Source organism: Pipistrellus kuhlii, unplaced genomic scaffold, assembly GCF_014108245.1.
Source record: "Pipistrellus kuhlii isolate mPipKuh1 unplaced genomic scaffold, mPipKuh1.p scaffold_m20_p_8, whole genome shotgun sequence".
NCBI classification, from domain to species: Eukaryota; Metazoa; Chordata; class Mammalia; order Chiroptera; family Vespertilionidae; genus Pipistrellus; species Pipistrellus kuhlii.
This window is the reverse complement of record NW_023425584.1, coordinates 68,962,369-68,979,748: the sequence shown is the minus strand read 5'-3', so window position 1 is coordinate 68,979,748 and position 17,380 is coordinate 68,962,369. Positions and strand designations below refer to the sequence as shown.

The 17,380-nt window shown below is 46.5% G+C and overlaps 2 protein-coding genes across 4 annotated transcripts in view; one reads left to right on the top strand and one right to left on the bottom strand.

Annotated features, from left to right (window-relative positions):
- Positions 1–1,381: 1,381 nt before the first annotated feature.
- Positions 1,382–1,908, bottom strand: LOC118710958 (60S acidic ribosomal protein P1-like). Its single transcript, XM_036423802.2, has one exon. The coding sequence runs from the start codon at positions 1,774–1,776 to the stop codon at positions 1,432–1,434; it is 345 nt and encodes a 114-aa protein (XP_036279695.1). The 5' UTR covers positions 1,777–1,908; the 3' UTR covers positions 1,382–1,431.
- Positions 1,909–11,122: 9,214 nt separating this feature from the next.
- Positions 11,123–17,380, top strand: part of PTK2B (protein tyrosine kinase 2 beta) — a 115,420-nt gene continuing 109,162 nt past the window's right edge. The window contains exon 1 of one of the 3 annotated variants that reach the window (XM_045576963.1): positions 11,123–11,287. The gene's annotated coding sequence lies outside the window, so the exon portion shown is untranslated. The remainder of the gene's footprint in view (positions 11,288–17,380) is intronic. The other 2 variants (XM_036423783.2, XM_036423782.2) reach the window with 2 other exon arrangements.

Sequence of the window (17,380 nt, the reverse complement as noted above, 5' to 3'; positions counted from 1 at the left end):
AACATTTTTAAGAGTACAGTTCAGTAGTGTTAACTATATTCCCATTGTTGTGCAACCAATCCTTGGAACTTTCCATCTTGCAAAACCGAAACTCTACCCATTACACAAATCCCTTCTCCCTCCTTCCCCTGTCTCCTGGCAGCCATCAGTCTACTTTTTGTTTCTATGAGTCTGACCACTTTATGTACTTCACATAAGTGGAATCTTACAGTATTTGCCTTTTTATGACTGGCTGACTGGCTTATTTCACTTCACACAATGTCTTCAAAGTTTGTCCATGTAGTAGCATGTGCTAGAATTTTCTTCCCTCCTCCCTGCCCCTTTTAAAAAATCCTTACTAGAGGAGGACAGTTTTTCCATTGATTTTCGAGTGGAAAGGAATGGGGGAAAGAGAGAAAAGACACTGATGTGGGAGAGAAACATCCATTGGTTGCCTCCCACACCCAATCTGGGTCGGAGATTGAACCCAAGACCCTCCTAGTGCGCAGGCTGACACTCTAACCACTGAGCAACACTGGCCAGGGCTTTCCTTCCATTTTTAAAGCCGAATAATAAACATTTGTATGTATATACCACATTTTTGTTTATCCATTCATCTGTTAATCGGCTGCTCCCACCTCTTGGCTCCAGTGAATAATGCTGCTATGAACATGAATATACAATCATCTCTTGGAGAGCCTATTTTTCAATTCTTTTGCATATATACCCAGAAGTGAACTCTGGTTTATATGGTAATTCTATTTTTACTTTTTTAAGGAACTGCCATACTACTTTGTAGAGTAGTTGCACCATTTTACATTCCCACCCACAATGCGCAAAGGTTACAGTTTCTTCACACTGTGAGCAGCACTTGTATTTCTTTTTATAGTAGTGAACTCATATGGTACTTGTCTTTTTCAGACTGGCTTATTTCACTTAGCATAATACTCTCCGGGTCCATCCATGCTGCCGCAAAGGGTAAGATTTCCTGCCCTTTTTTTTTTTTTTTTTTTTTTACAGCTGTAAATGTATCACACCTTTTTTGTTCACTCTACTAATGGACGCTTGGAATGCTTTTAAAATCTTGGCTATTGTAAATAATGCTACAGTGAACTTGGGGTGCATATATTCTTTTGTTATTAGTGTTTCAGGTTTCTTTAGATACATTTCCAGAAGTGGAATCACAGGGTCATACGGCATTTGCATTTTTAAGTTTTTGAGGTAACTCCATATTGCTTTCCACAGTGGCTGCACTAATTTGCATTCCCACCAACAGTGCATGAGGGTTCCCCTTTCTCCACATCCTTGTCAACATTTGTTGTTTGTAGATTTATTGGTGATAGCCATTCTGACAGGTGTAAGGGGATATCTCATTGTGGTTTTATTTATTTTTTATTTTTTATTTTTTTTTAACAGAGGTCAGCTTTTATTGACTGTTACAAAAGAGCCAGTTTAGTCAAAAAGACCAAAGCCCATGTCATCATCAGACTCCTCAGATTCTTCTTTCTTTGCTTCCACTTTCTTCTCCTCAGCTGGGGCAGCAGCGGTGGAGGCAGCAGGACCTCCTGCTGGTGCAGCACTAGCTGCAGGGGCAGGTCCACCAGCCCCTACATTGCAGATGAGACTCCCAATGTTGACATTGGCCAGAGCCTTTGCAAACAAGCCTGGCCAGAAAGGCTCACCATGTACACCAGCTGCTTTGCTGAGGGCATTGATCTTATCCTCCGTCACCGTCACTTCATCGTAGTGCAGGATGAGGGCCGAGTAGATGCAGGCGAGCTCCGACACGGAGGCCATGGCGAGGGTGGGTGCTGGGTGAGCGCTGCCGGGAACGGTGCTAGTCGCCGGATGAAGTGAGGGCCTCACCCCAACGCGGCCTTAGCTTCCTCGGAAGAACCGAGCACCTCAGCGGCAGCTGGGGAAAAGGGCCTCATTGTGGTTTTAATTTGCATTTCTCTGATGATGAGTGACATTGAGCATCTTTTCACATATCTATTGGCCATTTGTATGTCCTCTTTGGAGAAGTGTCTATTTAGGCCCTTTGCCCATTTTTTAAAAATTGGATAGGTTTCTAAAATTAAAAAAAAATCTTTTGAGAGAGAGAGAGAGAGAGAGAGAGAGAGAGAGAGAGAGAGAGAGAGAGAGAAATCTATTTGTTCTTCCACTTATTTATGCCTGCATTGGTTGGCTTCTGGCATGTGCCCTGACTGGGAATCACACCTGCAACCTCAGTGTATTGGGATGAAGCTCTAATCAAGCAAGCCTCCCAGGCAGGGCTGTTTTCCAGAGTTGCGTTGTGTAAGTTCATTATAAATTTTGGATATTAATCCCCATCAGAGATCATTGGCAAATATGTTATTTCATTCACTGGGTTGTCTTTTCATTTTGTTGATGTTTCCTTTGCTGTGCAAGAACTTTTTAGTTTGATGTAGTCTCATTTGTTAATTTTAAAAAATATATTTTATTGATTTTTCACAGAGAAGAAGGGAGAGGGATAGAGAGCTAGAAACATTGATGAGAATCATCGACCAGCTGCCTCCTGCACACCCCCTACCGGGGTTGTGCCTGCAACCAATGTACATGCCCTTGACCAGAATCGAACCTGGGACCTTTCAGTCCTCAGGCCAATGCTCTATCCACTGAGCCAAACCGGTTTCGGCTGTTAATTTTTTCTTTTGTTTCCCTTACCCCAGGAGATATATCAGAAAAAATATATATATTGCTATAAAAAATGTCATGTTTTTACTGCCTTTGTTTTCTTCTTGGAATTTTATGGTTTTGATAAAAATATATAAGACTTTATTCTATTTTGAGTTTATTCTTTTTTTTTTTTTAATGTGGTTTTTTAAAAACCCTTACCTAACCCCTTGTTTGGATGTCCCCAGTGGAGATTACATACTGCTTTGATTCACTACGAAGGAGTTAGAAGGGTGAAATACTTTGGTACAGACAGGTAACTTAGCAACTAGAAAAAAAAAAGAAAAGAAATCTAAGTTGATTTCCCATATTCCTGAAATTTACCTATAAGCACCCAATTCTTTTATGGCAAACATTGGAATAAACTTTTCTGAGATAGTGTATTTTTTTTCCCCTCTAAAATATAAGACGAAGAACGTAATTTAAACTTTTCCTCATGATGTTCAAAATCTATACTACAATAATAAAAGTGTAATAAGCTAATTAGACCAGTGTCCCAAAGCTGGGGCTGGGAGGGTCCCAGTACCTGCCAGTGGCCGGAGGGAAGCCCACACCCCGGTTCCCAGAGGGAAGCCGGTGCCCACAGCTGGGGGAAGGAAGGCCTCCTCTTGCATGAATTTTGTGCATTGAGCCTCTAGTAGACAATAATTACTGAGCTGCTCTGAGTAATATAGGATTACCTTCAGAAGGTAATGAATTGTGGAGGGTTGTTTGTCTCCTCTGATTTGAGGGTTCTTGCATTAGCTAGGCATTTGTTTGTTTGTTTGTTTCTTACTTTTAGGAGGTTCTTCTTGCTACTAATAATAAATCTGCCTGTGGCATTTTGTTCTCACTTCCTAGTTGATGCTTCTAGCACAGTGTGATCTGGGAGCAGATTGCCACATTCAGGAGGATTGTAGAGGTCAACAATGGCAAGAAAAAGTCCATATAGTTACTCCGTTGCTTTAGGGCTTAGCTGTAGGCTGTAGGGAACATGGTGAGCTCACTCAGAGGTGAAAGTAAGGGCCTGAGAGCTAAGAAGGCCATAGTCACAAAAGTCATGGAGCTGACTCAGAGTGCCCAGGGCTGTGGAAACTGCCTGGCTTCAGTGGCACCGAGGCTCTGCCTGTTGTTCTTTAATGGAAAAATGTTTAATGGAAAACATTTGTCTGCCTTCTCCATCTGCCTTCTCTCTTGAGTACCCAATTTAATTTCTCAAAGGACTTGATACAGTTTCATTTTTCCCAAGAAAATTCTCTTTGGATTATGTCCAGGAATTATTTTTTTCTCTCTGTGAAAAGATTTTGTTTCTTGTAATTTTTTTCACTATGAACATTTTCAAGGACAATATGAGAGAGGACAGGATAATTAACCCCCATATACCTATCATCTAGCTTACATTTGTTACCAACTTTGCTATTTTTATTTCAGTTCTCCCCTCCACATGGTGGGGGTCATGGAGTATTTAAAACAATGATTATATTTATTTCAGGGACACATTTTTTTTTTTTTACAATTATATTACAATAAGGATATCATATCTTCTATTTATCTTTAGTCATGAGCCATCGCACTAGCATGGGAATCTATAAGTATTATTTTTAGTCCTCCCAATAACCCTGAAAGGTAAATTATTCCCATCTTTTATACTAATAAAAGGGTAAATGCTAATTATTAGGTCTAGTAATAATTAATGTCGTTTTCTAATACTTTTTTAAATCGAATTTATTTAAACAATACAACAAAATTTAATCAACAATATAGTTGCCGTTGTTTTCTACTACTTGTGCCCAACGCTCAGGAAGCATTTTAATCCCTCTGTTGTAAAATTCTTGTGATTTTGATGCAAAAAATTCGGTCAATGCATTTTTGAGGCATTCTTCATTATTAAATTTTTTTCCAAGAAGAAAGTTTTGCAAAGAACGAAACAAATGGTAATCAGAAGGGGCAATATCAGGAGAATATGCAGGTTGAGGGAGAACTTCCCATTCCAACTGGCGCAGTTTTTCAGCAGTGATTCTTGCAGTATGCGGTCGTGCATTATCGTGGTGAAGAATTACGCCCTTCCGATTAATCAGCGCGGGTTCTTTTTCTCTTAAAGCTTGGGCTAACCTTTCCAATTGGGCACTATACACTGCACTTGTGATGGTTTGGTTAGATGGTAAAATTCATAATGAAGAATTCCTTTAAAATTCCACCAAACACACAACATCACTTTTTTCGCATGTAAGTTAGGTTTTGGCATGGGCTGCGGAGCCTCATTTTTGTCCAACCATTGAGGCCGCCTTTTCAAATTAACATACAGCACCCATTCTTCATCTCCGGTAACAATTTGCTCTAAAAACGGCAAACGGTTTTGACGAGAGAGGAGCGAACTGCAAATTGTGACTCTTTGATTACGGTTGTTGTCGGTCAACTCACGAGGAACCCATTTTCCAAACTTTTGGACTTTGCCAAGTGCACGCAATTGATTGGAAATTGTTTTTTGTGAACAATTTAAAGTTGTCGCAAGCTCTTGTTGGGTAATTTGAGGATTGTGCACCAAAAGAGCTTGAAGAGCTTCTTGATCAAAATTGGACACACGGCCTCGACCACTCTTGTCATCTAACGAAAAATTTCCCTCGCGAAATTTCTCAAACCAACGCTGGCATTTTCTGGCGCTAACTGCATCTTGACCAAGAGCACTACAGATGTTTTTTGCAGCCTCACTTGCTTTTCTTCCTAATTGGAACTCGTAAAGTAGGGGTGTCGAACTCAATCAGAGAAGGGGCCAAAATCTAAAATCCAGCCTAAATCGCGGGCCGAATGGTTTACTGAACAGTCATAAACTGTCATTGTGATGGAAACGCAGCGGAGTGCAGTGATGACAGCGCGGTGCGGGCCACATTGCAAGGCCTGGCGGGACGGATTTGGCCCGCGGGCCTTGTGTTTGACACATGTGTCGTAAAGCATGCAGTGCCGAATATGCTCTTCATCCGCCATCTTCTTAGCCCTAGTTTTGCAACAAAAACCAAACCAAACACAAACTTTTTCAAGCAAAACTTGTTAATTGCACTTCACACGTTCTGTAGATACCACGTGTTTGAAGGTTATGTCAATACAAGTCAACGCCAAGCAAGATTTTAAACGAATGTTTAAAAACGACATTAATTATTACTAGACCCGATAGATCAAGAGACCTTCAGGACATCTTTCTGGACAAAGCCATGGTGGCAGGGCTAAGGCAGAGGAGGTTAGGGGCGATCAGACCAGGAGGAAGGGTAGTTGGGGGTGATCAGACTAGCAGTGTGGGATAGTTGGGGGCAAGCAGACTGGCAGGGGGACAGTTTGGGATGATCAGGCCAGCACGTGGGGGGCAGTTGGGGGTGAGCAGGCCAGCAAGGGGGGTGCAGTTGGGGGTGAGCTAGCTGGCAGGGAGGGCAGTTGGGGCAATCAGGCGGGCGGGGGGGAGAGGGAGGGAGGAGGGGGAATTGGGGGTGATCAGCTGGCAAGGGGGGACAGTTGGGAGCAGGCAGGGCAGTTGGGGGTGAGAAGGCCAGCAGGGGTTTGGGGCAGTTGGGGATGAGCAGGCAGCAGGTAGAATGGTTATGGGTGATCAGGCAGGCAGGCAGGTGAGTGGTTAGGAGCCAGCGTTCCTGGATTGTGAGAGGGATGTCTGACTGCCGGTTTAGGCCCAATCCCTGTGGCTAAACCGGCTCTTGGACATCTCCCAAGAGGTCCCAAATTGGAGAGGGTGTAGGCTGGTTGAGAGACACCTCCCATGCATGAATTTTGTGCACTGGTCCACTAGTTTTATAAATAAAGGAATTGAGGTTCTGCCTTAATTTGTATACAAAAGAAAACAGTCTAAATGGTGGTACTTTAGTTAGAATGCAGTCTAGGCTATGGTAACAGAAAAGCCCAAAATGCAATAACTTGAATAATTCAAGTGGTTTTCTCTCTTATATAAAGGTTCAGCTAGGTCCAGGCTATTTCTAGGACTAGCATGGCAGCTTGATGGCACTAGAAACACAGGCTTCATTTCTCGTGGTGTTCAGCTATTCTTAGCACCACAGACCAAGAGGGCTTCTCTGGTTTCCATCATCAGGTAGAATGGAAAAGGAAATTGTGGAGGGCATGCCCATTCCCCTGAAGGGCCACATCCTGAAGTTGCACGGATAACTTCTCACCAACCATTGCCCAGAACTTAATCACATGGTTACACCTGTAAGGGACACTAGGAAATGTAGTCTCTGTTTTGGGCAGCCATGACCAACTAAAATCAGGTATTCTATTATAAGGAGGAAAAGGGGACAGCCAGGAGTGCTTTCATGGAGGGAAGAAAGGGTTCTTTTGAAGTCAAGGGCATGGTTTTGAGTTCTTCAGTTTTTTGTTTTTTTTCTTCAAATGTGTCCATTTAGTAAATCTAGAGGCACCTGATTAAATTATAGATAGATGTTCTTTGGTGATGAAGGACTTCGGTTATTTAGCCCTGTGCCCATGAGGTTGTTTTTTTGTTATTGTTGTTCCTTTTTTTTTTTGTTTAGAACATTTATAACCATACTATTCTTTTAAAATGAAATTTTATTTTAATAGTAAAATTACATTATGTGATTTAATCCCATTGTCCAGAATGGAAAGGCCCCAATTACTAGTATATACCATAACTGCTCTGCCAATGATGATTTGGGATTCAGCTCTACTCTTTAACACTTGGGTTGTTATAGACAAATTGCCTTCTTTAAGCCTCCTTTTATTAATATTTTCTACAAAACAGGAAAACTACTATCAACCTCAGTTGTTATGAAGATTAACTAGATGATGGATGAAAGTTCAAGATATACAGCGAACACCTGACAAATTGTATCTGTGTAACAGATATATGTGTAGTATTTCCACAAAGATAATCCTATTCTATTTAATTCCTGTCATTTCTAAAATTAATAATTACAAGCATTGGAAAACCTGGGGTAGAGGGGAAGGGGCTGGGCAGATGGAGGGGACAGGAATGGGGACATTTGTAATATTGTCAACAATAAAAATATATTCAAAAATAATCATTATAATAAAAAATAATTATAGTATTTTCATACCTACCACTTAATTTGGGCATCTTGTTTCCCCAAAATTAAGACATCATCCGAAAATAAGACCTACTTACAGGTTTCCTTCTGAGTGAAATAGAAGGCATCCTCCCAAAAATAAGATCCCCCCCAGCTAAACATGAGAGATTTGGTCCACTGATTCTGAAAGAAATGGAGTCACAAGAAATTCACCAGGAAATTCAGGAATTGGATTGTTATGATGATGTTCCAAAAGATGATGACATGATTGTCATTGAATAAATGAGTAAATTCTTGATACTGTAGGATTCACAGTTTGTCTGGTTTGTGTTGACAACTACCATACTACCATATCGTATACAGGTAATAAATTTCTTTTATTTTCATTTAACAATAAATGTGTACCGTATTCTTCTTCATGGAAAAATAAGACATCCTCTGAAAATAAGACCTAGTGTATCTTTGGGAGCAAAAATTAATATAAGACACTGTCTTATTTTCGGGGAAACAGGGTACACAGAGCACTAATACTTACGCTTCTTCTCTCCTAGATTAGGAAATACAAACTCAGAGAGAGATGAATTTGCTTGCCCAAGGTTACATTTCTCTCTTAACTGGATCGTTCCCACTTGGATTTAAACCCATTCCCCTGGCTACCAGGTTAAACAAATGACAAAACAGCTCTCCTTCAACGCCCAACTCCCTCCACCCCTCCCATCTCCTCTTCCAGCCAAACTTTTTGAAAGTTATTGGCACACTCTGCTTCCATGTATTCACTTCCAATTTACTCATCAACCCACCCCATTTGACTTTTTGCCTCTTCACTAGATTTGCTTCTAGCAAGAGCCTGACCTTAACTACTCCCTCTTGTGCCCGCCCCAAACAATCTCATCCATTCCGGTTTCAGATGCCAGAAGTTCATCAGACCACTTTTCTGAGCTCTAGTCCAACTACTCTTGGGGTGAGAGTAGCGGACAGGTTACAAGAGTTTGGTGTAAGACAGAGACCATGAACCAGAAAGGCAATAGGGCTAGAAAGAGAACAGTGAGTAGGAAAGGTGTTGGAGATGGAATGGCCTTGGAGTAATGAAGGAGAAGGGATAGTCAAAGGTGACTAAGATCTTAGCATTCGGTCTTGGGGTAATGTTGTTGACACACACGGAGAAGATGGAAGGGGATATATTTGGGAAGTAATATCATGCCAGTTAAATACACGAATCTGGGGTAAGTATGGGACTCACATTCTACTCTCCTCCCCCTTCCAACTGTGGCCTTCACAGTAGCACTATCTCTGCTTGAGATAATACAGAAGTAGACAGAAGGGAAATAGTTTTGCTTCCCACTGGAGCAGGTCACTATCCCAATCCACAATGAGCCATCGATAGAAAAATTTTAGAGCATTAAATCCTGAAAGCATTTCTGACAGTTTTTATTTTTATACCCTCCCTCACCCCAGAATGAGAGAGAGAGAGAGAGAGAGAGAGAGAGAGAGAGAGAGAGAGAGAGGAGAGAGAGAGAAGAAAAAAGAAACATCTATCAATCTGCAACTCAGATATGTGTCCTGACTAGGAATTGAACCAGCAACTTTCAGTGTATAGGACGACACTCAACTGACTGAGTCACTCCAGCCAGGTTCTGGCAGATTGTTTTTAAAGGCAGGTTACAAGCAAACATATGTGATATGAATACTTCAGCTTTTATATGGGACAAAACATAAGGAGACTTGAATTGGCTATCCCCGGGAGTTTCTCAAGGTGACTCTCACAGATAAAGCCTGTGATTGTGTGAATCTAGGGGCCAGGTTTTGGAGTTTAAAAAAAAAAAAAAAATCGTCAAAAAGTTCCACAACCTCTGACAATGTTGAATACCTGAAAACGTTTCTTTCTGGAATCCGGGCCCAATGAGTTTGTAGTTCATAGATTTGGCCACACAGGGGCAGCATACACACATGCGCGCAAACACACCCCTTTTCTCAAACCCACCAGAGGTTCCTTGTGCATTCCATCCCACAGTCACCACCCTAGCACAGACCCTGAGCAATTCACGCAGGTGTCTAACCTTCACACCTTTATACGTTCATCACCTTACTTTCTGACGCCATATGCCAATTTCCCTCCAGTGTGGTCAGTTAGCCACCTGCCTCTCCCACACTTTCCCTGCTCACCCCAGTTTACTGTCTGACTTGCCTTGTCTCCCCAAGCCCTAGCCAAGATCTCCCTGGACACCCACTTGGCTGTATCTGTGTTTTATTTTTGTTTTTTGTTTCTGTATTTTAAAAGCTCCAGGTATTCCACTGATCAGACTCTCTGGCTTTGTGGTCATGGATGTGTTAACTAAGTCTCCATTTTTGCAGAAAATGAGGAGAATTAAATAATCATGCAAACGGAGTTTCTTTAGCACAGTGGTTGGCAATGACATGCTCACAAATGCTGCATTTCCTGTTGTTGGCCTGGGGTGGCTGCTCCGCTGAGTTTGGAGATGGAGGTCAGGAAGTGTCATGGGGGTGGCTGTGTACACTGGGCTGTCACACGTGCCTGCCATCTTTAGAGCCGACCTTGTGAAGAGCATCCTCCAGAGAGCGCGAGACCCCAGTCCCTCACAGGACGCAGAGTGAACAAGTTTGGGGTGGGGTCCCTGGAGAGGAACTTTAAGGAAGTGTGGGGGGGGGCACTAAGCACCCACCAACTTTTGTCCAATTCATCTCTCTACGCAGGAGAAAGCCTGGCGTCTTTGTAGTTATGGGGGACAGAGTTACAAGTGCCCTGAACCTCACTGCCCCATGGCCTGAGTAAGAGGGGGAGAGGGGAGGCACCTCTCTATTTGGGCAATGACATGGGACAATGTGGAGACGGGCGGGGCGGGACAAGGCTGCTTAGCTTCCAGGACTGTTTTGGGGCCACCCTCTGGTCCCGCCCTCTCAGGGCACAGGCACCTGCCAAAGCCCCTGGCGGTAGCCACGGGAATTCTGGTGCCCAGAAAAGGGGCTGGGCAGCTCAGGACGCGGAGAATCCCGGGAAGGACACAGGTACTGAGAGTGTGGTAAGCAGGTAAGGTTTCCAGCTTTGAACTATCTCTGGATGGAAACAGCAACTTCTAAACGTGGCTCCAGAAGTCTGCTGGTGGAGTGGAAGGAGGAGGGGTAGGGGGAGTGGTAGGAATTAGGGGGCAAATGCTCTCAGCGGGGACCTCACAGCTGGAGCCCCCCATCTCAGGTCCAGGGGCGGCAGGAGCGGCCTCCCCCCAGGTGAGCGCGTGCGGCCAGGGGCTCGCGGGCGGCATCTACTTGAGAGTTTATGGTAAGAGGCTGGAGCAGGCTCACACCCCACCCTTTAAGGAAGTGGGGAGGAGAGCCGCAGGGGTGTGGTTAGCCGGGAGGAGGAGAGGGGAAAACACAAACCTGTCAGCCGTCCTGCTCGGCGGAGGCCTCCGGAGCGGCGGCCAGTGCCCGCCCGGCCACCCCCGGACTCACCTGTGCCCGCCCGGCCCCCGCACCTGGCCCGCCGCCCGCCGCCCCGGCCCGGCGCTGCGTCCGCGTGAGTCCCCTCCCGCGATCCGGGCTGCGCACCGGCCAGAAGTTGGCAGCTGGACGAGGTAGAAGGGATGGAGGGGGCGCCTCGGAGGTGGTGGGAACCTGAACGGCACCGACCGAGTTCCCGGCCAAGCAGCCTGGGACGCAGCAGGCGGGGCCGGGGTGCAGTGACCTCCCGGACTCGCTGGCCTTCCGCAGCGGGGAGGGAGTCTAGGTTTGCAGTTCATCTGAGATTCAAGGGTGCTTCTCCCTCTTTGTCCTCTTAACTACTCCATCCGGGCAGGCTGGGGGCCAGGCTGAGGGGGCACCGAGGGGCCACCTGCCCCTAAAGGTCAGATCAGAGAGCAGCAAGCAGGACTTTTCCGGAATGCCGCCTCTAAGCTGCTCCCTGTGTCCTGCGCTCACCCCTCTCCCCCTGCCCTGCACACCCCCACCCCGGCCAGGCACCCACGGCGCCTGCACCCACTTCTTGCCCCCTGAGAGACCATCTTCTGAACAAGCCTCGTCTGGAAGCGAGCAGGGGTCTGCGAGGGGGAAGAGGCAGAGCTGTGGTGTGTGTGTGTGTGTGTGTGTGTGTGTGTGTGTGTGTGTGTTGGAGACTAAAGTTAACCGCCGACTATTTGTGAACCTGCCTCCCGAATGCCTCTGAAGGGTTAAATTCTGTGCCGCCTTCCCCTGTCAGGCTGTGCGTGGGCAAAGCCTTGGGTGGGTGAACAGGGAACATATGGGTGATGTTCTGAGCCCACCGAGCCCCACCACCTGCCCTAACCCTCAGCCATCTGACACTGGCATCTCCCCACACCCCAAACGTGGAGCTCAGTCCACTTAGACTCCTTTCAAGGGTCAGGGAGAAGGAGAGCAGGAGTGCAGACACTGAGGGGGCGTTCGCAGGAGGGCTGTAATTCGGAGGAGGAAGAGCTTGCCTCTGAGCTGCTGCGGGACTTGAGCCACGTGAGCCGACGGGGCTGGTTGGTGTGGCATGATCAGGGAGGGTCAGGAGGAGGCCTCTCCGTGGCATGGCCGTGGCTACTCTCTCCTCACCTTAGTCCCGGCCAAGGAATTCGGTCATGGACTTTGGCCCAGCCTTTCACAACTCCTCCAGGGGCAGGGAGAAGAGGAGGCAGAGATGAAAAAGTCAAAATGGAAGGGAGGAAGGAAATAGTCAAATACAAGAGACTCGGCTCCGGCAGGATATTCTTCATTCATTCATTCATTCGTTCATTCAATAAACATTTACTGACTTCCTGCCTGAGACTAGGTTGGGTGTGGGGGAGACAAAAGTACATATGACCCAGGCCCTGCTCCCCAGAGCAGCGTGGGGAATGGTGGGGGCCCGGATGGGATGGGGCAGGGTGCTAACTAACCCAGTGCTGGAGGGTTATGGAAGGAGGTGGTAAGGGGTGTGTGCACCCCAGGAAGGCTTCCTGGCGGAAGTGACACTCAGTGTGGACCTCAAGGATCAATAGGAATGAGCCAGGGAGAGGAAGAGAGAGGAGAACAGGCACAGAATACAGCAAGTGCTGAGGCTGCAGGCCAGAAGCAGCATGACACATCCAAGGAAACTGAAAGTAGCTCAGAGTGTTGGTTGTGCGGAGAGTGCAGGGGCGAGGTGAAGCGGGAGAGGTAAGTGGAGACAGTTCCAGAAAGGCTGCTCAGGCTGCCATGGCAACCCCTAGTATTGGAGCAACACTAGGGACCTGAAGCCAGGCATGAGACTTCGCAGCATGCCTTCCGGGTGGGGTGGCCAGACTTAGCAAATAAAAACACAGGACCCTCCGATTTGCACTTCAGATAAGCAACGGATATTATTCAACTATAAGTGTGTCCCATGAAATATTTGGGATGCACTTATACTTAGAGATCATTGATTGTTTATCCGAAACTCAAGCTGAACTGGGTAACTGATATTTTATGGGGCAACTCTTCTCCAGGAGAAAGCCGGGGGTGCGTCGCTGTTGGGAAGCGAAGGATGAGAACTGCCCAAGGGCCGGGGACCAGTCTCAGGACAGACTTACCGTGTAACCAGTCCTCCTGGATTCCAGTCCAGGGCTTCTCCACTGACTGACAATGCTATTTCTTAAAAATAAACAAACAAAAACAATAGTATTAGTTCCTTGGTCAGTTTGTTTATCTCCACAGCTGAAGTATGATGGTTCCTCAGAAAGACACTGGACTTTGGGTTGGACCTGGGCTCAAAAGCCAGCCAGCCACTTGCCTGCTGTGAGGCCTCTTGGGACCACTTAGCTTCTCTGAGCCCAGAATCTCTGTTCTGAAATGAGCACGAGACTATCTATCTGTGTGTCCGGGTTGTTGGGAGGATCCGTACGTAGATTGCCTAGTAAGTGCAAAAGAAAAAATGGTAGATATTAATTTCTGTAACACCTTCTCAAGGTCTCCGAAGGAACATCCTCAAAGTGCGTGGGGCTCATTTATTTCCATTTCTATCGATCGAGCACTCAGAGGTCCCCAGGGGAATATCTGGTGGGGGTCCTGATTTTGGTGATAGAGTTGGTTAGCTCCTGTGCAGACAGCGAGAACCAGAAGCACTTTTTCAGCCCTGCTACTCCCTTCCCACAAGACCTGCTCCACCGGGGGGATATAGCCAGCCTTCCCGTTGAAGGGCAGTGAATTGCGGGGAGAGGGAGAGGCTCAAAGTAGAATTAACCGAAAGAAAATGTGAATGAATGAATTGAAAGAGAGAACAAATATACAACACCCAGCACAGTGCCTGACATGGACAAATGAGTCATAAAATTTGGCTGTCAGAATTTTCACTTTTATAACGAGTACCTTATTAGAAAAATAGAGCTCAGGGGTAGATGAAGTTAGAGTCCTTTTGTGAACCACTTTTTGACATTTGTAAAAGCAAATTAGGGGCTTCCTAAAAGAAAACTCAGAAGGAGTTAAGAATTTGGAAAGAGCCCTAACCGGTTTGGCTCAGTGGGACAAAATGTCAGCCTGTGGACTGAAGGTTCCCAGGTTTGATTCCAGTTAAGGACATATGTGCAGGAGGCAGCTGATCCATGATTCTTTCTCATCATTGATGTTTCTCTCTCTCTCTCCCTTTCCCTTCCTCTCTGAAATAAATTTAAAAAATACATATATAGAATTTGGTAAGAGAAAAAGGAAATGGAAAGTGTGTTTCCCTTGTGGGAACCACTGAGTTAAAAATGGCCCCTCTTTCTACTAGTCAATCTCTCCACCCTCAGCCCAGTGATAAGCGTTTTGTCTTTAGAGCAGCATTTGCCAAACTGTATTCAGAGAAGCTCTGTGCCCTGAGATTGTTCCAGATGTTCCAGGGGTGAAACATTCCCAGTGAGCCCTCTTGGTAATTTATCACCCATATTTGCACCATCAAGATTATGATAAGTCCTGCAGAAAAGATGCCTATATCACAGGGCTTGTTATGATTCCTTAACTTATACTATACAGCCCTCGCAGGGGCATGGCGGGAGGGGACACCTATTATGGCCTTAAGGCCAGTCTCATTCCACATCTAGTGATTGTTGATGTGGGTTTGGTTCTGGGACCAAGCAGGCCTTTCAGAGGACATGATTCATCCCAAAACTCTACCCAGGATGGACCCAGACTCAGCAGTGTCCAATTTACAGAAGAAGCTCAGAGATGGAGCACTCCAGTGCCACTGTCCCAGCCTCATACAGACTCCATGAACATCAACACCTACCCCTGTCAGCCTTAATCTTCCTCCTCAGCTTATGTCCTCTCCCCTTGTTCAGAAGACCCTGGGAGAGGCCTTTAGTCCTCCACGGTGATGGCAGCAGCTCCATGTGCCCTGAACAAGCACAGTTGATGGGGAGGCAGGGAGGAGAAAGGGCACAGGTCTCCCAGCCCCTAGTCCCTCCTCCTGCCCAGGAGTTATGGGCTCCAGGAGAATGGATCGCTGAGGTGGTCACACAGATGCGGCTGGATCATAGATAACCAACTGCTGGCATGCTCAGGGCTGTGGTAATTAAGAGAAGTTGTTGGCTTGGTGATCAAGAGTTTCTCTTAGACTCTGCTTCAGGGCTACAGAAAAGGGGGAGGAGCAAGGAGAGTGGCCACCGAATCTGTAACAGGAACTTGACTGGTGGTCAAGTGCCACACTGGGTCAGTTCTCTGGGTTCCAGCTCCAACTCCAGACTCATTGCGTCACTGAGCCCGACTTCCTCATCTGTGAGACAAAGATGTAACAGGGCTCTGCATGAGGATGGAGTGGGATAGTCAAGTTCCAAATGTGAACAGCCACAAAACCATGGGCAGGATCTAACGGAACTGACAGTAGCCACCGTCCTGAGTGGGATCAGTGAAAACCCCGGGGACGTCTGGGGCTGGAGGAGCCAGGAAGTCAGAGGCTGATGTGACAGACATTGGCCAACTCCTACAGACCATGTCAGTATTGTAACATCCCAGCTGGTCATGGGTAGCAGCTTAAAAATAGCCTTGGCTGTTCATAAAACACTCAGTTCTTTAACAGGTGACACACAGTAGGCATTCATTTTATATATACATATATATATATATATATATATATATATGTATATGTATATGTATATATGTATCTATATATATTTTTTAATTTAAAAAATATGTATTTGCGTATAGATTTTTTTATTTTTATTTTTTTGAGAGAGAGAGAGAGAGAGAGAGAGAGAAAGGAAAGGAGAGGGATGGAGAGACAGAAACATCAACGACAGAGAAACATCAATTGGCTGCCTCCTGTGTGCTCCCTACTGGAGATCCAGCCACAACCTGGGCATGTGCTGTGGCTGGGAATCGAACAGGTGACCTCTAGGTCCATGGTTTGAGGCTCAATTTATGAGCCACACCAGCCGGGCTACATTTTTATATTTATGGTCAATCTGAGCTGAAGGGGAAACACTTTTTTTTCTCTCTTCTTCTTTCCTGAGGAAAAAGGCCAACTTCTGCGGGGTAGGCTTCTCATGGGTGTGTCTCATGGACATGCATTGCATAGACAACAGTATTTGCTTCATCCCCCCCCCCCCCCCCCCGCCGCTCCCTGTGTTTGGTGAACAGCCAGGCCTAATTAGCTCTTTAACCAGCAAAGTCACTCCATCAGACAGGGGAGTCTGCGTGGCCATTGAAGGTGCTGAGAGAGCTGAGGGGCAGGAGAAAATGCTGAGGGGTAGGAGGAGGTGGTGGCTCCACTTCCGGGGTTCCCAGCAGCGCTCTGAGCTGAGCTGAGCTGTGCGAGGGGGTGGCGGCGGGGGAGGGGCAGCCTTTTGAGTCACTGCTGTTTCCCAAGGTGTGATTATTACTCACGATGACAGTTTGATTAAGACAGCAGCCTGGAGACTGCACATTCACATGCACTGTTCACCTAGGCACACGTTGGGGAGAGGACTGCAGGAGTTGTCTCCAAGGTCCCCTCAGGCCTGCTGTGGGCCGGCAGCAGGAACCCATGCTCCTGGTTTTCGGGGTCTCCCCCAGCTCTGACTTTCCCCAGCCCTCAGGCTCCTGCTGCTCTTATAAGGCAGCCAGTCAGCGCAGCTAGAACTAAGGCCACGACTGCCAATGCCCACGGAAGGGGCAGCCTTCCCCTTTTCCATCTTGGCTGCAGTTCACTAACATTTTCCTCCTCTCCAGTCCCCTGCTTCCCTTTTATGTTCCGAAATCCACCTACACAGACTCTGACAACTTCGCTCACTAGAGAGGGGGACCTGGGGAGTGCACCTCACGCAGGGTTTAGAACTCAGGGCTGGCTTTGACTCTTGTCTCCTGGACTGGCCTCCCTTTTATTCCAGGCAATTTTCCCAACAACTCGAGCGTACCAGGACCACAGCCCCTCCCCCTTTTGTGTGCTCCTTTTCTCTCTGAGGGTCTCCCCCCTGACTCTTAGACTCTGAGACGTAGTTCTAACCAGCTGATGCGATCCCACCCGGGCCCCAGAGGCTCCTCCGAGACCTGCTGGGAATTCTGCCCTGAGTTTGGGTTTTCCTCTTCTGAGGGTTCCCTTTCCCAACTGATCCGAGCTGGTCGTTCTATTGTATTAGTGCAGCTTGTCCCTCCTCAACCCCACGCATGTCCTTTTGTTGCCCAGGAGCATCTGGAGTGAGAGCCTGGCTCCTCTCCCTTAGGCTCAGGTTTACACTCTCCCCGCCCTCCGTCCCTGCTCCAGGCAGGTTAGGCGATCTGAT